The 22,968-nt window shown below is 41.9% G+C and overlaps 1 protein-coding gene across 3 annotated transcripts in view; it reads left to right on the forward strand.

Annotated features, from left to right (window-relative positions):
• The first annotated feature begins 867 nt into the window (after positions 1-867).
• Positions 868-22,968, forward strand: part of ACMSD (aminocarboxymuconate semialdehyde decarboxylase) — a 66,128-nt gene continuing 44,027 nt past the window's right edge. For 2 of the 3 annotated variants that reach the window (XM_006117070.5, XM_006117071.5), the window contains exons 1-3: positions 868-1,027; positions 8,712-8,756; positions 16,713-16,809. In XM_006117070.5, coding sequence (XP_006117132.1) covers positions 971-1,027; positions 8,712-8,756; positions 16,713-16,809 — 199 coding nt within the window. In that variant the 5' untranslated portion in view covers positions 868-970. Of the gene's footprint in view, positions 1,028-1,948; positions 2,018-8,711; positions 8,757-16,712; positions 16,810-22,968 lie in introns of those variants that run through there. The other variant, XM_089779709.1, reaches the window with a different exon arrangement.

The following is a 22,968-nucleotide window of genomic DNA, read 5'->3' on the forward strand; positions in this document are numbered from 1 at the left end:
CGGCCCTACAGTGCCCTGTACTGGCCGGCACCAGGGAATTTAGAGTGTGGGGCTGCAGCGCCCCGTCACAAATCACCCTCCTCCTCCTTCAGCAGCTGTCAGCCGGTGTTTTGGCCGGCCCTTTGGTGGACGGCCCACCGGGAAATTCCCAGTATCCCGCTGGGCCAGTCCGCCCCTGTAAAAAACACCAGCGCTGGCACGGGGCCTATTGAAACAGGGGGCCTGGGGCAGCCGCCCCGCTCACCCTGCCCTTTATCTGCCACTGACTGGGGGAACATATATCGAGCTAGTAGAACCAAATTTAGAGAGACTAAGGGTAGCCCCAGTTAGTACTGTTGGAGAACCTGAGGGAGAATGATGATATTGTGTAGACATTCTGAATGAGGAAGGGAGGATCAAATGAGCCAGCATTGTTACCAAGCCAAAGAAGAAAGAGCAAAGCTATTGCCACAATTCTGCATTTTTATGATTTTTTATAAAATAATATTGAAGAGACTGCAAGAAGGAGAGGAATGATGAGGAGCATTCATTTGTCCATTAGAGGCTGTATTTTATGCCCTCTTTAATACATTTTTCAGAAGTGGAAAGAAGCAAGTTAATAGCAACATGTGTTTTGTTTTGTTTGGGTTTTTTTGTTGTTGTTGTTCTATAATAATTAACTTTTAAGTTTATAAACCAACTTTTATTTCAGGCTCTGGAGTAAACACACAGCCTTACTTCACTCTTCAGTCTACAGTAATTTATGCAATAGCACTTCCTGAGAGTCATTGACATTACATTACTTTGGAGCGCCCCTAGAATGTTGGCTCTCTGATTGGTTACTGTAGCTATGCAATGTGATAGGACATCAGGAAGACTTAAATAACACTCTATGTTAACAGCAATCTGCTATGCCAGGGAGCACAGTGAACTCAAGGTTAATTAGAAAGCCTCTTTCTTAAAACAGTAATTCTCGTGCGATCCTTCAGAGATGAAAATTGATATTCATAGTCACATTCTACCTAAGGAATGGCCTGATCTAAAAGAGGTAATAAGAGGTTAGACATTTGGTGCAGCAACATCTATTGTTACCATTGTAGTTTCTGATTTATCAATGTTACTATTGCTATATAAACATCTGTTTTCAATTGTTTTTTCTGATTTGGGGAGAGTTAAGAACCTCATCCTGTATTACTTATTAAAGAAAAACTCCCACTGAGTAAGGAGTGAAGGACTGGGTCCTATTTCAAACCCCTTGTGTTACTTTAAAGCTGTTTGAGTTTGTGTGTGCTTTCTAATGTCATTAATTATGAATTTGGAAGTACCATAAACAAAGGCCTGTTAAGCTGGTCACTAAGTTAAGTAGATAGGGTAGTTGCAGATTTCTGTATTTGTGTATATTGCCTGCACAATCTGATTTTTTTAAAAGGTTACAGTTGTAAAAATGCTGAGATTTTAATTTCATATTGTTAATAAAACAGTTAATCTATTCGGGGAATATTTTTAAAGACACAAAGAACAGGTGCCCAAACTCCATTGATTTTAAATGTCCCCTTTAATTTGGTTTGTATTCACATTTTTTTAAATGTGTAAAAGCAGAAATACTTAAGTAATAATGAATAGGACTGAAATCACTCTGCATCCACTGAATTAATGTCAATGGATACAGGATCATCCTCTCTCTGTTTGGCTAAAATTCTTTTTTTTTTCTTTTGCTAGAACTTTTAAGTCATTGGACAGGTTCAGTACATTGCACTCTAACAGAAAACACTCAGTTATCAAATTCATATACTGCCTAAAACAGAATATAACTTGTCTTCTGTTTTAGGCAGTATATGAATTTGTTAACTGAGTGTTTTCTGTTAGAGTGCAATGTACTGAACCTGTCCAATGACTTAATATTTGCATTAGAGATTAATACTGTAAATTCACAAGTCTCTTTGTAAATCCAATATGTACAATCAGAAATAATTCCCTAGACTCCATGTTCTATAGTGGCAAGCCGCTTTGGTGGTGTAGTAGGACCCAGGCTCTGGAGGTAATGTATCAGTAACATGTTTTTCACTATCTATTCCTTAACTTCTCTCAGTCTCGTCTTCTCCATCTGTAATATGGAGGCATGAGCGTTTGTTAATATTTGTACCATACTTTGAAAATGGAATGTGCTATAGATATCATTGTACTACAAAAATCTGATTCTTTTGATGTGACACAATCAGATTGTTTAATTTAAATAAAGAAGTATCTAGTTCTAACTCAGTTTGTAGGATAGCCTGCACAATGGTGAACATTATGGAATATTTTTTATCCTTTTTTAAAATTAATTCTGCAGTGATATAGAGAATTATTAAAGTTGCTTTTCAAAAAAACACATCATTTCTGAAATTGTTTTGTGATAATACAGACTTTATATGTTTATATTAAACAAGTGTAGTGCAGGTGATTTTTAAAGCTCATATAATACTTCAGTTTGAGGCAAGATAGCAGATTAATTAATATAAGAACTGAATTAGCTGCTTTTTTTCCCTCCAATCACTGTTTTGAGACCCTTTTTCCATTCTGTCTGCATGGTAGTTAGAATGAAAGGCTGCTAGGCTTTTGCCTGTCAGTGTTATGGAACCATTCGATCTCATTGTGCCAGTCTTTTGACTGCAAAAGAATACTGTGATTTCAACCTTGCTGTTAGGCACCAGTCTGAAGCCGAGACTCTCTTTATACTGTGTATCTCTCTTCCTTTGATATACTGAATTTCCATTTGTTCTTGATGACAGAGATTTCAAAAGTAGCTTTTGCCAGTTTGTTAGCTCTGTATTTCTGTGAATGTTAAATACACAGGCTAGCAGAGGTTGAAGGTTAGTCAGAGAAGGACAGAAAACAGCAATTTATTTATTCAAAAATGAGTAACAAAGGAACCTGGAATTCAAAACACATCTATGATTATTTCTTTAAAACTGTCAACATTATAATACAGATAGAATAGATGGGAAGGGAATGTGTTTTCTGATCTCTTCGCTCTGCCATATACACGTAGTGCTGTCTTATAGTTTTTACATTAAATTGTTGGCATCAGAAGTATTTAATCTTGAACCTAAGATAATAGAGAACTTTGTTTTGGGTTTGCTCTCCTGTGAACTTAGAAGTCCATAAGATACAGAAAAATACCAGAATCATTGATATGTAGGGCTGTAGAAGAGGTCATCTAGTCTAGTCCCAGTGATGAGGTAGGACCAAGTCTATTTAAACTGTCCCTGAAGACCTTAGCATCTTTTTGCTATCAATACAAAGTGGGATAAGGCTTTTAAGTAAATTAACTATAAACAAAATAAAAATTGGCAAGCTCTTGATTATAATCCTGAAAAGGTAGAAGCTTTGTGGTGAGAATCTGGGATTGTCCTGTTTCAATAACAATGTCTCACCATTATACAGAAGCTTTTTGCAAATCATTGTTGCTTCTGATTATTCCATAGAAAAGAGTCTGAGGACCAAGGGGGAAAAGCAGTCTTGAATCAACAATGCCACAGTCAGCCAATGTCTTTATTTCTCTTGCTAGGTTTAAGCATTTGAAAATCTATATCCAAATAAGCTAGAACTTAAAGGTAGTGAAGTATGAAGCCTGACAGAAAGCTGATAAATTATAAAGTTGATAACAAGGATACAAGTCTAACATTGGCACCAGAATAGAGAAAATAAAGTAAACCCCCAAAGCTATGCAGTAAAATTAGTGGAGCCTTGCACTGGAAGAGGTCATATTACAAGGAAAAGTTTATCTTAAAATGGTTAAAATTGTTTGTTTTTTTCACTCCTCTTGCTGAATTCATTATAGCTCCCAATGTATGGTCCAACATTTTAAAAAGCTTCTAGTAATTTTGAGTAAGTGATGTGAAAAAGTGATACTCCTTGAAAAAGGAGTATAAAATGCATCCAATGAATCCCTTAGGGCATTTCTATACTACAGGTGCATCTACACTGCAGGGCTTAACTCGAAATAATTAATGCAAATTGAGCTACGTCAATTATGGATCATATTTTGAAATAAATAGGGAGCATCTACACACCACTTATTTTGAAATAGAGCACTCTTCCTCTGACTTCCCTTATTCCTCGTACAATGAGGGTTACAGGAGTTGGAGTAAGACGTCCTCAGCTTGACAGTATTTTGGCATTTTTCAAAAACTGTCTGCTGCGTAGATATGGAATAAGTTATTTCAGAATTGCGCTAATTATTTTGAAATAGTGTTGCAGTGTAGATGTGCCCTAGGAAACTATTTCAAAATAACTACATTTGACTTAACTCTTGATTTTACAGAATTGAAATGGTATGTCCCCACTATGGGGAAGCCTCGAAATTAGTCCATGTCAGGCTCCATTAATGTGGGCATGCTACCTTGACTTAGAGTCCCAGGAAGCACTGGAGAGTAATTAGTTCAAAATTACTCTGAGGAGTAGTTATTTTGAAATAGCACCGGAGCATCCACTTTAGGACTATCTCAAAATAACTATTTCAAAATTAGCATTATACCCCGAGAAAAGCAGAAGTACAGATTTATAAAGAAACGGACCCTTAGTTTGAAATAATGGGTCAGATAGTGTGGACACTCTGGCTATAAATTCGACCTAAGGGGAATTATTTCAAAATAAAGCCCTAGTGTAGACCAGGACTAAGACGGAATGGTGGGGGGAGGAACTGGTTAAAAAATAGATCATTGACCATTTGATCCATTGTCTGTGTGATTGAGCTGTACAGTGCTTCTGGCCTTTGCACAGTTGGCATAATCATAGGGAGCTAATCCAAAGACCACTCAAGTCATTAGAAGTCTTTTCATTTATTTCAGTAGACTTTGGTTCATATCCTACTTGTCCTAGGCAAAACATGGGTTTTCATGAAATGTAAATTTTAAATTGTTGTAAATCAACATATCACAGCCAACAGCATCTCTGGCAGAAAATAAGGGCCTTATTTGTACTTGAAGTCAATGACAGAATTTACTGCCTGCATTAGATGTGCAGGATCATATTTTTGCTCATGCTGATGAGTTAATGATTCCTCCTTTTGTCCAGTTTCCTGTGAAATGTTACTTTCTGGGGAAAAAATAGGGATTTTAAGTCTCCCTCTATCATCATCTTTCATTATTTCATATCATTTCAGACCTTATAAATTAAACTGAATGAAAATGGTGAGTTTTTTATTTTTAATTCTAAGAACTTTAAACCTTTTCAGGAGACTCAATGGACATCTAACTTGTATCTTTTAAGCCTGTCTCTCCTGATTAAATATTAATAGGTAGAAGAAGGTGACCTTCAGCCTGGCAGCTGAATTATGGAAGCTGAAAGGCAGAATCAATACATGTTCATGATAATGATTAACCAATAGCTGTTTTCTAGGGTCTGAAAATGTGCTGGATCATTTTTCATCTCTTACTTTCCTTCTCATATTTCATTTGCTTGTTCTTTCAGTCTTCCAATGCTGTTCTGTATGGTAAGTTATGGCCCAATATAATAAGGTACTTAAGCATGTGCCACCTTTAAGCAAGTGAGTAAGGCATTTAAAAATCAATTCTTAGACACATGTTTAGGTCTCTGTCTGAACCAGAGGCTAACAGTTTGATCCTGCAAGTATAACAACTCAATCCAGCAAAACAGTCAGTCGAGCAAGTATTTAAAGTTAAGCACCTGGATAGTCCTACTAAAGTCAGAGGAACCATTTGCCTATTTAAAACTGAGCACACAGGATATTTGGGTAGTGATAGAGATGCAGCCATGTTAGTCAGGTCTAGCTGACACAAAAGTCAGGACTATGCAGCACTTTAAAGACTAACAAGATGGTTTATTAGGTGATGAGCTTTTGTGGGCCAGACCCACTTCCTCAGATCAATTTGTGCCAATTTTCTTCCACAAATTGATCTGAGGAAGTGGGTCTGGCCCATGAAAGCTCATCACCTAATAAACCATCTTGTTAGTCTTTAAAGTGCTGCATAGTCCTGTCTTTTGTTTCAGGATATTTGGGTGTTTTGCTGGACCACAGAGTGCCCAACACTTTGAAGGACTGAATCCTAAAGAGCATTATGTTATGGTCTGATCCTGAGAAGCTCTGAGTGTCTTCTATAAGGTGCTGAGCACCCTCAAGTTAGCACCCTGCAGGCTCCAGCTGCCAGAGATTTAAAAGAGTTTTTGCCATTAAATCAAGGAATATGGGCCAAAGTCATACACAAAGTCCTCAGCCCTGGAGGAAAGGGAGGCACAAGAGAGACCTTCTTTCCTCGGGCACGATCCCCCCCACTCCTCAGCCCTGAGGGCGGGAGAGACCTTTTGCTTCTAACTTTCGCTACTATAATAATTGTGCAAGTTCACCAGCTGATCTCAATGGCACTATTCAGTAATTGCCTATGCTCCAAAAACAATGCAAATGTTCAGCCTTCTAGATGTGCCCTTGGGTTTGGAGTATTCATTCATGGTTTATGAAAGAAAGCCTGCATTTTTAAGGAGAAAAGTATCATAAACAGCACAAAATGACATAAATATGTGGAAGTTTGTCTTATATGTAATGGTAAAATTTAATTATTCTTATCAATCTTAATAACTGTCTAAAAAGGCAAGATGTCTGGAAATCACTGCCAGATTTCCAGCACATTTAAACAAATGTTCCGCTATATATTATATCTATACTGTACAGTTAATTTGTCCAGTAACATTTACTCTTTAACCATTTTATTAACTTGTGCCTCTTCTGTATATGTACTCTGAGCTTCAAGAAGCTTTCTCCAGATCCAGAGTATTTAACTGAGGTTTTCAGGTGAAAATCTCTTAACCTTACTGTTACCCACTCTCCTGAGGTCACCCCGAGTTCGGGTGAGCCGTCGTCCCAAAAGGTGAGTATTTGCCTTGTGACCGACCGCCTGGCCGCGGTCTGAGGCCTATAACTCCAGCACGCTCCAGACTCACTTGGATCCGAGGGGCCAGGAAGGGGGCTCGGGCCCTCCCACTCTCCGAGCCCCGACCCAGGGCCATAAGACGGGGACATCTGTCCCTTGTCAGTGGAGGGGGTCGAGTTCCCCAAACCCTCCACTCGCGGGGTTCGCGGCCCCGCCCTGGGTCTCTTCTTCCCGGCTCAATCCCAGTAGGTTCCCCGGCAAGGGGATAGACTCACCCTGAGTCCCTTCCTCTGGCGGGGGTCTGTGCGCAGGGGTTCTCCCGTGCTACGCTCTCCAGGCAGGGGGCTGGCCTCCTCCCACCTCCAGGAGCTCCCCTCTTGTTTGTGGCACTCGCCCTTTTGAATCTCCCACCTCTCCACCTCCTGGGCTGGCGTCCTCCCGGCGTTCGGGGCCCCGCCCTTCTTGGCGTCCCGCTCGTCGCCTCTCCTGACGTCATCCGGCAGCGCCGGGTAGTCCTCCCAATTGCCGGCCACCTCTGCCCTTGCTACGGCTTCCGGGTTCCCCGCGGTCGGTCCCCCCCTCGTCCGCCCGCCTTCCCGGGTGCCTGCTTTCTGCCTTGGTATTCGTTTCAGTGCGGGGGAGCGCGGGCAAAGCGCCTGCCCCGTCACACTTACCTAAATGAATCTTCCATACTTGCATCATTGGAACAGAAAACTCACTGTGCAGATGATGATAATATCATTGTGAAGAGTGCTGAGCAAATAACCATACGCATACTAACTATGTAGATGAAGTGCAGCTAGATAGATGTAGGCAATACTCATTGCATATTACATAGTTTCTCACAAACAGTGATGTATATATCCCGTGTTAGATCCTTAGCTGGTGTAAATTAATGTAGTTCCATTCAATTCAGTGAAGCAATGGTAATTAACACCAGTTGAGATCCTGGCCACATAAGAACTATAAATACGTACATGCACCCCACCCCGCAGCTGCCTTTCATCAAATGATGCAGTCCTACATTTGACAGCCTAAAGGCGACATGGTTTTGCATCCACTTTTAGCTAATAAAGTGCTAAAAGGATATTAACCATGAAAATGAATCATAAACATACAAGAAGTCAGTCAAAAACACTACTTCTTAGATGACTGTCTGAGTAAGAAACAATAATAAGCATTTGGCATGCCTACAAAAGACTAATGTTTCTCCCTCACTGGAGCAGTGGATATTTTTGTTTTATTTATTTTATTTTAGTCTTTTTTTTTCTCCTTCTCCTTCTTTTCTGTATGTGGCTTCTTGAGTTTCTTTCTTACCTCTTGCTTCCCTCTCTTCTTTGTCCTATTTGGGTCCACCTGAGGAGATGCTGTTATTTGGGAGGGAAGGCTATATTTCATCACGTAACTACAGAGACACACTGAAGAACTGGAATTTATTTACACATTTGACACTATTAACCTGGCCTTGAGTAAAGACATTAATTGGTTAATGCATAACAACGCCAATTTTCTCTGCCTTTAAAATCCACATTTTCACATCAAGAGCTATGAATGGGATACATCCAGCCCACTTAATTAGTTTCATTGAGGTCTAACACAGGTCCTACAATTAACAGGTACTTTTTTGTCTGTTATATATAACTTGGTTTCTGTCATTTCCACTCCAACTCATCTGATGAAGTCTTACCCATGAAAGCTCATGATACTATTTATTTTTGTTAGTCTTTAAGGTGCCACAGTACTACTCGTTTTTGTCCATGAGGATCATCTTACACTTAGGTCTGACTAGCTGCAAGAACTGAGCCTTTGATTTTCATTCCATGACACTGTCTAATCACTGGCCTTTTCTTCCTTCCTTCACAGAAATATGGTTATGGTGGATGGGTTCAACTGGAACACCATTGCAAGGTATGCTGATTCTCATTCTCTAAGGCATTATTGTGGTGTCATGCACCTCTACCCATTAAAAAGCAGTGTGCCAATAAGATTGATGGCCATCGTTTAACTTACAGTTTCAAATCATTAGGATATACCCTTTCATGTAGCAAGATTACTCCAAACACTGAAACATCACAATAGATCTTTCTGTTAAAGGACTGAAAATGGGTAAAAGGTGACTAACTTCTGTCTAATCTCCCTTTGGAATCCAGCATTCTTCATAATTACCGCAGCCTAATATAGTAGAACTTCAGAGTTACTGTTGAATACCACAGTTAGGAAGTGGCCGGTCAACAACACACCACCTTTAGAACCAGACATATGCAATCAATCAACAGCATAGACAAAAAAAAGTAAATATAATACAGTACTGTGTTAAAAATAAACTTCTAAAAAGTAATAGAGAAATCCGCATTTTTTCCAGCAAAGAACAGTTTTAAAGCTGTACTAAATCAATGTTTGGTGGTAAATGTTTGAAAGACTAACCATAACATTTTGTTCAGAGTTACAAACATTTCAGAGTTCTGAATAGCCTTCATTTCATAGGTATTCAGAATGCTGAGCTTCTATTGTATTCAGAGTGTGTAGCACTAAAAAACAGATTGTAACAGAAGGCAATATAACGTGAATCAAATTAAACTTTTTTTCCATAGAATCATCAATTTTAGAACTTAACCTAGAAATTGACCCAGATCTTCTGACATTATATGACTGTCTAGAAGGAAAAGAAAACACAAATTGAATTATCTAATAATATTTTTATAGAAGTTATTAAGAATTATAGCATCAAAAAACTTCCCAAAAGAAGAAAGAATAATTCATTCCTCAGCTTTATAACAAGGAGCGCAAAGACAGAACAGAGGTTTCAGTTGGAACAGGCTGCAGCCTCTTGGGGCCATACCATACACAGAGCTGTATGCATATTTGATTTTTCAGTTCTGTGGTTAAAGCTATGTGGAGAAAGGTAATTCAATTTTCTAGAGATTTTGTTGTGTCAAAATCTGGTTGTGTTCCACTTTCAGCAAAATCCCCAAACTCTCCCCATATGGAAGTGGAGCTTGGAGGCAGTCCACTTTGTGAACGGCTGCTGTCTGTGGGAGTCTGGGGATCCCCAACTTTCAGCCAGACAGGCTCCAGCAAACCTATGTGAGAGGGAGTGTTTGTCAGAACACTGTCAAAATCAAACATCTCTAGAAGATGTTTTGGTTTTGATAAATTTGCAAATTCTGATGCAATATTCATATTTCTGATTTTTTCCAATCTGCTCAAGTTGTGGTATATACAACCACAACCTGCAGCTGGGGTTAGTGCACACGTGACCTTCTTCAGCAGGCTGTACAGGATGCATTATATCTCAAGATGCCACTAGCAGCACAGAGAGAATGCATGCACTCCCTGCTAGGATGAGCCAGCTCCTTTACCAGACCCCAGCCTCCTAGAGAAGCTAGCATTATTAACCTGCAGCAGTCCTGGCACACAGTGGAGCACAGTGACAACCAATCCATTCAAGCTCCTCAGGTTCATACAACAGGAAAGGTCTCTGATACCCACTCCTCGTCTCTCACAGACCTATGCAAAGCCTGGAGCAGTTGAGCCCTTAACGTAACATTTAAGAATATTTTGTTGGTAATAATTATAGGCACCGATTTCCCCTCTAGCCAGAGGGTGCTTGACTCTCCCCTTTGCCCTAGGCTCCAATACTTTCCTCTCAGCCCCACCCTACTCCCATTCCACTCCTACCCGTAAGCCCGTGCCCTCACTCTGCCTCTTCCCTTCGCTGCCCTACCTCTTCCCCACATCCTCCCCAAGCGTACCCTGTGCCAACTTCTTCCCCTCCTTCCCAGAGCTTCCTGAACAGCTGATTCATGGTGCTCTGGAAGTATTGGGAGGGTAGGAGTTGGTTAGTGGGGCCACCAGCAGGTGAGAGGGATGGGGGGAGAGGGCTGGCTGTCAGTGGGTGCTGAGCACTAATTTTCCCCCCAAGGATTCTCCAGCCCCAGAGCACCCACAAAGTTGGCACCTGTGGCAATAATGATAAATAACATTGTATAGTGCCATAAGTTTACACACAAGCCATACAGCCTACCCTGAGGAGCTAAACAATACAGAATAAATGAACACACACAAACATGCAAGCTAACACTTCAGGAGCCTGTCCCAATTACCCCTGGAACTCCATGGGAGTCATTCCATTGACTTCACGAGGTGCTGGATCAGGTCCCAGGATTCCATTGTGTTGAAAAAGGAAGAGTGGGTGCTTGGAGAGGTGGGGTAAGGAACATGGTCTACTACACAGAGCACTGGACAGGGCTTCAAGAAACTTGTATTCAGTTCACATCATAGCCGCCAACTTCCTGTGCTAGTTCCCCATATGCAGGCTTGCCAGCAACGGGGGCAAAAGGTGCAACTGCCACAGGGGCTGGTGATTCAAAGGGAGCTAAGTGCTAGCTGGATGGGGGTGGGGGTTCAGGTGGCACTGAGGGTTGGCTGCCTCCCTCCAGCCTTAGGCTTCACCCCTTCAGGGAGTGTGGAGCCACCACCTCTACCTGGGCCAGAGGTCCAGCAGTTCTATTGTCCCCTCTGTCCATACGTAAAACGGTGGTAAAATCTAATAATGGCTGTGAAGTGCTCATATGGTGGTGATGCATATGTTATTAGCTAGGGAGGGATCTGAAGAAAATGAGGTATTTGGTGGGAAAGAATAAGCATGATTTAGATACCGTGAGCTGCAAGACACAAGATGCACAGCTGACAGCATAAAAAGGAAAGATATCCTTAGTCCAGCTGAGAGCGTGAGCACATGCTTTAGTTTAAGAATGTGCAAGCTCCCATTTAAGTCAATGAACGAAAACCAATTATATTATTAAACTGTTGGCCTTTTAGATGGTGAGTTTAACAAAACAAAAAAAAATTAAAATAATGAATAGTCTTGCTGCACCTTTGAGACTAACAAAAATGTAGATGGTTTCATGAGCTTTCATGTGTACAATCCAGTTCTTCAGATGAATGAAGTGGGTTGTGCCCACTAAAGCTCATGATAGCATCTTCATTTTTTGTTAGTCTCTAAGGTGCTGCACAACTATTCACTATTTTGAAGTTTTTTCAATTAGGGTACATCTACATTGCACACTTATTTTGAAATAAGCTATTCTAGGAGAAATACTCCAAAATAGCTTATTTCGAAATAACACGTCTACACTACAGGGAAGCCTCAAAATTAATCTAAGGCAGACTTCCCTAATGTGGATGTGCTATCTCGATTTAGAGCCCCAGGAGGCACTGGAGAGTAATTCATTTGAATGGCCCTGGGGAGGAGCTATTTCAAAATACCAGCAGTGGAGCATCTACACTACTGCTATTCTGAAATAGCTATTTTGGAATAGGTGTTATTCCTTGTGAAATGAGTTTTCCAGAAGTCAGAATAAGCCGTCCATTATTTAGAATTTATTTCTAAATTATGGAAGTGCTGTGTAGATGCTCACATTGTTATTTCAGAAGAACAGCCATTATTCCAAAATAACACTGCTGTGTAGATACATCCTTAGGGTATATATACACAGCGCTGCTATTTTCAGATGCCATAGATATCCTGAAATAGCTACCCCTCATCTTAACAAGCCCCCCATTATTTTGAAATATTTTTCAAAATAACGGGCGTACTATTTCGGCATCCCTGTAACCTTCATTCCACAAGGGTTAAGGGATGTCTCGAAATAGTGCATTATTTTGAAATTTGGCACTGTGTAGATGCACCAAATTTCAAAATATGCTATTTTGAAATAGAATCAAAATAAGATACGCAATTTGCATAGTGCAAATTGCGTATCTTATTTCAACTTTACAGTGCTGTGTAGATGCACCCTTACAGACTACCACAGCTACCCCTCTGAAACTTTTTAACCAGACAGAGTTAGAGTTAATCTGGTCCCATCTTCTGCTGTTCAGACATGATTTCAAAATGGGAGCTCTGAACTGAGAGATACAGGGACGAGTGATATTAGTGTGGTTAGTTGTGCAATGACACAAAAGGAATTAAATATCCAGTTTGTGTCATTTACAGGGTGTTGCCTCAGCACCCCTTCAGGTTTACTCTCATGAAGGCAATAACTGTGGTGCCCTGCTTTAAAAAAAAAACAACCCTCACTCTCATGATTCTCACTAAAGATATATTACCTGCATTATGTAAAACACTGGCTGAGAATTTCCACACTATCTGAGGAATCTAGATGTTATTTTCCTATTAATCTGAATAGTTTTGAATAATACTGGGTCTGATCTTGGGACAAGAACCTGTCAACCTTGAAAGTGATATCAGGGAATTCTTAAGTAATCAATATATCATCTATAGATCAAGCTACATAATGGGAACTGGACACCCAAATCACTTGTCACCTTGGGAAAAACACACCTGTGTGTTAAGTGCAAGTGTGTGAGCACTGATGAGTAATGAAAATATAGCTGAGTAGTTTGATAAACTGCTACATCTGTTTATTACAAGAATATTCCAGTGTTGCAAAGATTGCTGGTATTGTAAAGCATGGAATTTTTTAAAGATTCAGTTGGAAACCTCTGGCAAGCAAGTAGTAGCAGTATTATGGGCTATGAGGAAAGTCCCATCCAGCCTGCCTCTGTCAGAATAGGTTGGATGTTACTATCCTTGGGAGGCAATAAAGTCCTTTGAACAGGACTGGAGCAAGGGAAAATGTGTTTTAGGATGAGAGGAAGGAAAAGCTTCTCATATGACTCAGTAAAGAAGAATGGGAATCAAACCATAAAAATTAATTATGTTTTTTTCCCAAAGAAGTGAAATTTTGAATAAAACTGATGAGCCTGGTGAAGGGAAACTTTATCATGTTGCTCACTTGATTTGACACAACTGATTTTTAAATCTGTCTTTTAATTTCCACATTTGTTAAAGCTTAAAACATAAGGTGCTGTTACGAAGAGATTAAACAAATCTTAAGTAAGGTCCCAGTTAAATTGATTAACCCTTGAGAATAGAGGTTTCATATTACCTTGTCTGAAGGCTTCATTCTAGCCATTGCTTTGAAACATGAAACATTTCCTCAGGATCCATGTGTTTATCATTGCTGCAAAACCTTAGAGAATTGTTTTCTATTAACTTTACAAAATTGCTACATAATTTTGTATTTTAAGTATTTGGATCATGTGGATTTTAATGGTAGAATTTTGAGACTGTAGCAATATCACTTGATTTCCAACTGATGTTTATTGGTTGAGCCAAATATTGCTTGCCTTATTCATATGGGTAATTTCCTTGATCTGAGTGAATTTAGTCAAGTGAATAAGAAGAAAAGGAATCTAATCTGTAAAACAGGCTTTTCTCCAGCTTACACACAAATATGAGGGTTCAAGATTGATGAAAGGCACACCCATGATCTCAGAAAATTCATTTAACACAGGTGAAAGCAGCAATCACAATTCTTTATAGATTGCCACTTACTTTATTAGAAAATCTTTCATATTGCATAGCCTAATATTACATGAAAAGGATTGCTATTTATTTTTCAATATTTATGTATTAATATCAGAGAAGTCCCTTAGTGAAATTAAAATCCATCTAACATTATTTTCAGTATTAATAGAAGAAAATATATATGAATGCTTTAGAGGCTAGCAGAGTCCAAAGAAAGAATTAAAAGTCTACTTTGCTCATGGAAACCCTCCCAATGGTTGCCCACTAAAGGACACACAATCTATTTTTATTTGACAAAATCTTCAATTCCTCTGGTCCTTTCCCTTACCCCCAATATCCTGCTATCTATTACACAATAATCAACAGTAGCTTGATATTGGATTTTTTAAATATGTTGGAATGTATAGCTAAGATATCCTTTCTATTTGGAAAATAAATTCTAACAGACTTTAAAGGATTTTGCCAGAGGAGCAGGACTGTGGAGTTGTAATTACTGGCTATAATATTAGGAGTCATTTTCTCAAAGTGTGATGTTGCTGCCAGTTCATTCTGGCAACTTGCCCAGGTGGCACAGACAAAGAGTCAAAAAAAGAAGTTTTAAAATATTTATCAGGCAAATATATTTGTGAATGATGTATGAAGCTAATAACAAATTCAAGGTGAAAAACAGCCTGACTCCTCCTAGAGAGAAGACATGCATTTGAGTATGCCTTCTGCAATGAGTGTACATTTATTCATTTAAGTATTTTATGTCTGTGTTCATAACAAGGAATAGTATGAATTACCAGTTATTTTAGATTTCAGAATAGCTGTGCAATGGGTGAAATTCATCTCTCCTCCAGGAGAACTCAGTCAACTGATTTTGCGTATGGTGGGAGGAAACTAATAACACATCCATAAGAGCATGTGGCTATGAATAGTTGCCAGATTCATTTTCCTTGGCTTGATTTGACAAGACAGTTACTGCATAATGTCTTTGGCCAGTTGTCAAACCAATCAAAAATTAAAGTCAAAAGTGTTGCACTGCTCTCTCGTCTCACGATTAAAGAGGCACAGTCAAAGTCAGTGACCTTGGTAATATTTTGATCTTCATAACCCTAAAAGGACTTTGCATTAAAAACTGTATTGCTATAGTTCTGGTAATTTTTTATACTGGATTTTCCCCTGATGCAAGTGCTTCAGTATTCTTTTATTTATTATTAAAAAGAAAATTCCCCCTGAATCTTACAGTGGGGCGAATTCCATCTCAATTGTACAGGGTGAATCTGCAGAACTAAACTGAATTTATGGAGTTATTCTAAATCAGGGGTCTCCAACCTTTTTGAATGTAAGTGCAATCCAAGATCTACCTCAGACCCACAGGTCCTTGCCCCACCTCCTTTGTGCCCCTTTTCTGAGGCCCCGCCCCTGCTCACTCCATCCTCCCTCCCCCATCCTCTCTCCCTTTCACCAGGCAGGGCCAGCAGGTTGGGGTGTAGGCGTGGGTCTTGGATTAAGGAATTTGTAGTGTGAGAGGGACTCTGAGCTGAGTTTGGGGAAGGCAGTTGGGATGCCGGAGGGAGATCTAGGTGCAGGCTGTAGGAGGTGGTTGGATGCAGGGGTACTCAGGGTTATAGCAGGGGCATGGGTTGCAGGAGGAGGTTCATGACTGGGGTAGACTTGTGGGATGTGGGCTCCAGCTGAGCACTGCTTACGTCAGGTGGCTCCTGGGTGGTGGTGCAGTGGGGCTAAGCAGGCTCACCCTTGTCCCAGCCCTGCACCACTCCCAAAAGCAGCCAGCAAGCTCCCTCCCAAGCCCTGTTATGCCCCCTCTCTGCTCTGTGGAGATGGGATACAGAGTGGGAGAGGAGGCATCTTGACATCAGCGCTCTCCTCTGTCTCCCCTGCCCTGCACAGCAAGCAGGAGGTTCCTGAGGGGACAGCTCCAAGGCAAAGAGTCTGTGGGGGACAGCTGAAGTGCTGGGCTTGACAGCCTTTTGGCCAAACCAGTCAAGATCTCCTGTCAGAGGCTCCAAGATCTACCAGTAGATCCCGATCTACTGGTTGGTGACCGCTGCTCTAAATCGTCTCTGGATTTACTAAGATCATTCTTGATCCCACTGACTTCCAAAGAAATTGGGCATAACTGAGGATAGAACTTGGCTCATAGTCAAATAACACTCATAAGCATCACTCTGATGACAAGCGCGGGTGCCTAAATAGTGGAGGACAAACTTGAGTTAAGGAAACTGTTTCAGGATAACAAGAGTATTATGGACAGCAATAGAGAGACTTATTTTTAAATTGCGAAAAAGATACTTTGATAGTGTCCTTTTAAATGGCAAATGACATTTCAAAATAATTTTGTGGATTTTTTTTCTATTGAACAAAAATATAGGACCTGAATTCTAGCATTGGATGGGCATTGGCAGCCCCACATACTTCTAAAATAGTAAAAGTCTTACTGTCTAACATAACTATATTATTGTAATGAAAATTTTATTTCACAGGGGGAGGCAAAAATGATGAAGGAGGGAAAGGTTTTCAGAGTTATCCAAGAGAATTGCTGGAATCCAGAGGTTCGGATTAAAGAGATGAATGAATCAGGTAACTCCAAAAATAAAATGAACTAGTCATAAATCAAATAGAACAACCTAAACGTTCATGTAAAAGTATTTTACAATAACATTAAAATCAAAAGGTTTTGCAGTTACAATTAGTTTGAATCTGTGTCAAATTATTTAGACTCAAGAGAGACATATTCTCATACCTCTCAATACCTAACTCCACAAGTAGTCAAAATTAATTTCTGTGTAGGAAGGTACAAGTTAATATGAGTATGGGTGTGTGGCGGGGTGCCTAGCCCCACAATCTCCCCAATGGGGTCACTCCCCATCAGGCCCCGGTTTCTAGCCTCTCGCAATATGGCTACGAGGCCTAGTCTCTCGCAAAACAGGCACTGAGGCCTAGTCTTTCAGGATCAGCTCCTAGTCTGGGAGCTGGGAAAAGGGGGTAGGGAGGCCTGGACCCTCCCCCTCCACCGGGCCCCAGCCCAGGGCCCTATCAGTGGTGGGTGGTTCCCACCAGGGGCAGATAACCATTTTGCGGGGCCCAGGGCAGCCCAATTTCGTGGGGCCCCCCTTTGCCACGGTGCATGCGCGGGGCTTCTTGAAGCGCGGGGCCCGGGGCAGCTGCCCCGCTTGCCCTGCCCTATATCCACCCCTGGTTCCCACCACTGACTCGGTAGGGAGTTCTCCCCGAAATGCACCGAGCCCACCAGGGCTCCTCCTGCTCCCTGCCCTGGGCTGCTTCCTACTCCGTCCCCCTGGCCAGCATAGGCCCCACCTGTATATGCAGATCTTGCTGTGGTAGCAGCGTTGTCAGGCACAGCAGCGGCATCTGGTCCAGCGTCTGGTGCAACAGCGGTGTCGGGTGTGGTGACAGCAGTTGGCATGGCAGCAGCTCGTGCAGTGACAGTGGCTAGGATGGCTGCAAGCCATGGACCGTGGGATGGCAGAGACCGGTACAGTGGCTGCAGCTGCAGCATTGGCTGGGCCTGCGGCTCTGGCTCAGGTGGCAGCGGCTCCAGTGCTCGGGCAGGAGCTCCTTCCTCTCCGGAGGTCAGCCCTGACTGAGCTGTCTCCCTGGCCTTTACACCTGGCCCGCAGTTGGAGCATGCCCCGCACTGCTGTGGGTGAGGGGCCTTCCCAGCCCAGCAGGCCAGTTTGCTCTGCCCTTGGCTAGTGTGGGGTTGGGCCACCCTATCACCCCCCCTTAAGAGGGGTTCCCCGGTGGATTCTCCCCCCCTCCTCACCCTGCTGGGCCACTCTGGGAGAAGAAATCTGCATTCGTGTGTGCCCTCTCTAGCCGATGGACCATCTAAAAGGAGTAAGGCTGCAGTGACAAGTACCAGCGCATTATTCGGGTGTTGGTGTCCTTCATAGTTTGTAGCCACCTGAGTGGGGCATGATCAGTAACTAAGAGAAAAGAACCACCCAGCAGGTAATATTGAGGGGCTTCAACAGCCCATTTTACTGCCAGGGCCTCCCATTCAATTGTTGAGTACCTGGTTTCTCGGGGATATAACTTCTGGCCGAGGTTAACAATCGGGTGCTCCTCTCCATCCATTTCTTGAGATAACACAGCTCCCAGTCCTATCTCAGAGGCATCACTCTGGAGGATGAATGGCCTTGAAAAGTCAGGCTGAGCTCTCGGAGCAACTAGTCTCGCAGGGTCTGGAAGGCCTCTTCACACGCCGCGGACCCTGAGGCCGTTGGCTCTTGGTCAGATCCATCACGGGGGCAGCTAGGGCGGAAAAGTTGGGCACGAATCTGCGGTAATACCCCACCAGCCCTAAAAACTGCCTCACCTGCCTCTTTGTAATAGGGATGGTCTGAGAGCCTGAACTTTGTCTACTAACGGCTTTACTCTCCCTTTTCCCATGGTGTACCCTACATATGTCACCTCTCATTTGCCTAGGTGGCACTTGGCTGGATTCACCATCAACTTAGCTTCTCCCAGGGACTCTAGCACCTTTCCTAAATGTTGAAGGTGCTCCTCCCAGTTCCTGCTATACACGATGTTGTCAATGTAGGCAGCCGCATACCCGTCATGCGGGTGCAGGACTTGGTTGATCAGGCCCTGGAACGTAGCAGTGGCTCCATGAAGACCGAACGGCATCATTGTGAACTGGTACAGCCTAAAGGGGGTTGGGGATGCTGTTTTCTCTTTTGTAACAGAGGTCATGGGGGTTTGCCAATACCCCTCTGTGAAATCTAGTGTGGAAATGTACTTGGCCTTTTCTATTCGCTCGAGCAACTCGTTCAGCCAGAGCATTGGATAAGCATCAAACCATGATATGGCGTTGACTTTTCAGAAATCAACACAAAACCGTACCAACCTGTTAGGCTTGGGAACCAACACGACGGCAGCTAGGGTGGCTGCAAGCTGTGGACAGCAGGGCGGCAGAGACCGATACGGTGGCTGTAGCTGCAGCGTTGGCTGGGCCCGTGGCTTTGGCTCAGGTGGCAGCGGCAGCTGCTCCAGAGCTCGGGCAGGAGCTCCTTCCTCTCCTGAGGTCTGCCTCAACTGAGCTGTCTCCCTAGCCTTTATACCTGGCCCGCAGTTGGAGCATGCCCAGCATTGCTGCAGGGGAGGGGCCTCCCAGCCCAGCAGGTGAGTTTGCTCTCCCCTTGGCTAGTGCGGAGTTGGGTCGCCCCGTCACAGGGGTGTCATAACTACCAAAATAATTATTTTGAAATAAGCTTATTCCTCTTCACAAGCAGGTGTTATTATTTCAAAATAACAAGCCTATTATTTTGAAATAGGCTTGGTAATGTGGATGCTTGCCTTGTTATTTCGAAATAACTCCCCAGACATGCCCAAAAGGAGAACATGAATTCCTGGTTTTAAAAGTGGCCTATAAAGGAGAAAAATGTGTTCGAGCTCTTTCTCAGTTTTGGTTATATTAGGAAAGGGAAATGGAAAGGGAAATTCTGCTAAGTTTATTTTTGCATTGTACTGTCTACCATGGTTTTGCTGGGTGACTGCGAGTAACTGAAGAATTAGCGGAATTAAGTTATCAGATGAGACAAGAGGCTCTGATCCAGAAAGCACATGCCTAACTTTGTTTATCTTCAAAAGGACCACTAGTGTGTATCATTAGGCGCATGCAGTTATCTTCAAAAACTCATGGATCATGGATCATGGATGACATCACAGAGGACTGCCGAAGGGCAAATATGGTATCTATCTTTAAAAAAGGGGAACAAAGAATCATGTTCTGTGGAATCATATACCATCAGTCTAATATATGAGAACATAATGGAACAAATTATTAAACAATCAGTTTGTAGGCCCCTCGAGGATAATAGGATGATAACAAATCCATATTGGCTATTACTTAAGAACAAGTAGGCCAAAGCAACCTAATTTCTTTCTTGACAGAGTTACTGGCCTGGTGGATGAGGGGAAGGAGTACATATGGCTTACTTAATTTTAATAACACTTTTGACAAAGTCCCACAGGACATTTTCTTAATCAAACAAGGGAAATGTTGGTCTAAAATACTGTAAGGTAAGTGCATAATAGGTTGAGAACCTATACTTAAAGAGTCCTTCTAATAGGTCCTCTCAGTTTGATAGAAAACTTATCTCATGCAGTTCTGAGTCATATACTAGTCAATATTTTCATTAATGACTTGGATAACAGAGTGGAGAGTATGATTCTAAATGGATGCAAATGTAGGAGAGATTGCAAGTACTTTAAAAGTACAGATTAGAATTCTGGATCGGGGGGAGCAGGGTGCTGGGTCCAAGGGCGGCGCAGAGCCAGAGGGAGAGCAGGCGATCTGGGGTGCAGGGTGCAGAGGCGGCGTGCGGAATGGGTGGCGGGAGCCAGATGGGGCGCGGGGCGGGTGCAGCAAGCTGGGCGGTCGGCAGGGAGCGGTCTCTCGCCGACAATGGGCTGGGGCCGTGGCAGGACTGGAGCCGGCGGGGTGGGGCCTGGCTCTGCCATGCGCCACAGCCAGCTGCTGGGGACACGCAGCCAGAGCCGAGTTGCTGTGGTCCTTTAAAATCGGCGTGGCCTCCTCGCGCCGCAGCTGCACGCAGGTAGCCCGGCGCTGAGAATCGCCACAGTTTCCCCTCCTCGGCAGAACTCTGCTCCTCCACTGGCTGGCAGATTGGATGGGGCTGTGCCACCCGTAGTGCGGGCTTTGGCCAGCCCGTTACAACGGCCCACCGGGCCAGTCCGCCCCTGCACTCGCCAGCAAACAAAATCTACTTGCCACGGGCGAGCGGGCGAGTGTATTTGTCGAGCCCTTTGTATAACACATGCCATAGAACTTCTCCACAATAATTCCAAAAGCACATCTTTCAGAGAAACATGCAATCTTGATTTAAACAGTGGTGGAGAAGCATAATCCTTGGTAATTGTTCCAATGGGAGAGAGCAAATTATCCCGTTATTTGCACTAGCTTTCCCCAAAATAAATTATACTACAAAACTAACAATGCAGCATTTCTTCAAATGACTGAACAGTGCTCATGCATTAAGAATAAGAATTTATACAACTATGCATAATAGCACCAGCTGGTGATTCCTGCCATAACAATATCAAATCGTGCCAGAAAAGTCCACAGAAATGAGCACTAAGGGAACAGGTTCATGTAGGAAAGCACAATGGCAATCTCTTAATTTGCATTTGTCGGGAGAGGGGGGGAAGGGGAGAAAGTATAATAAAGAGATTCCTGACAAAACAAAAAGCAAGATCTAGAAAGACACGTTTTAGAAAAATATCAAAAGATATTGATATCCAGAGCACAAAAATGTATCAGATTTCAAAGTCTGAATATAGTTCTTCACCTTTTTATTATTAAGGTGAAACATTTTTTCAAAAAAATCAAATGCACAAACTCAAGGTCCAAAAATATACAAATTATCTTAAATTAGACAAAATTCAATGGTGAATAAAACTGTAGTCTGGAGACCCAAAGAAGAGAATTCAGGTGCTATATTCCTGATGTTTTTAAGGTTTAAAAATAATACATTCAAAAATGAACTCAGGAATTTTTTTATACCTCACAAAGAAGCAAACTAAGAGACAAATATATTTATATGTGCTTTGCATGTCACCTTTAATCACCAGTGAGTTTCTCAAAGAATAATAATTACAGGCCATTTCTTATTCCTGTTCCATCCATGGAGCTGCAACTATTGACTTCAAACACAATTTTGAGTAAGAAAAACTGAGGATAGATCACGGCCCTAAAAATTAACCACCAAAAATGACACAATTTGAGAGGGAAAATGCAGAGTTTCTCTCAGTTAAAGAAATCTGGTAACCAGCAGGGTAAGGTGTCATTAATTTAAGCTCTGTAATTAGGCCCTATTGAACTATTTACTTAATTGTAAACTGCAAAGCCCATGTGAAAACTGAGTTAAGTCATACCTGTAGTCCAAATGCCACACTAGCCAGACTGTAGTTGGCACTGAACTCAAATATCAATTTTAACTAAACTTCCTTTAATATTTTTCCCTCTATGAAATCTTCTTGGTCTTTTCTGCCTCAGTGAAGAGGCATAATGTATCGCTTTATAATAATACCATGGATTGCAATGAGATGCCTGCCACAGCAAAGGTGCATTCTGGAATGTCAATAGTGATTCACTGATGAACCAATAGTTTTTCAGAAAAGAATGGGGAAAGGGGGAAATACTTTTTCAAAAATTAATTATAAACTCATTTATGTAGTGATATAAGAGTGTCAGAAACCAACCATAGCTCAATTTTTGTAGCAATTAATATTTAAAAATCCTTGGACATCTGTGACCCAGTATTTAAGACAAGCTGATCAGGTAGTGGAAGCAGAGGAAATGATCTTTCTGTGAATCTCATAAAGAAGGAAAGATGGATAATTAACTGCAAAATAGCAGGCAATGGCTGAACAATATTATGGTCCCATGAGACACTGGGAAAAGAATGACAGGAGAGGCAAACTGCATACAATCAGATGACTATGATCTCTTCCAAAACAAGTGCCATTCTTGCTAAATCTATTTGATAGCATTCCAAATGACGAGTGGTATCAAATGCTATGGAACTATGCATCAATATAAGAGCCAATATAGAAAGAAACCAGCATATAGAAAGAAACCATTCACCTTGTTAACCATTGCTGTTCCAGCAGTTGAAAACCTAGCTTGCAACCTTCTAATAAACTGTTGTGAGGAAACTGATTAAACAATTGTTTGCTCTCTCTTCAAAC

Source organism: Pelodiscus sinensis, chromosome 7 (genome assembly GCF_052426305.1).
Source record: "Pelodiscus sinensis isolate ZL-2025 chromosome 7, ASM5242630v1, whole genome shotgun sequence".
Taxonomy (NCBI): domain Eukaryota; kingdom Metazoa; phylum Chordata; order Testudines; family Trionychidae; genus Pelodiscus; species Pelodiscus sinensis.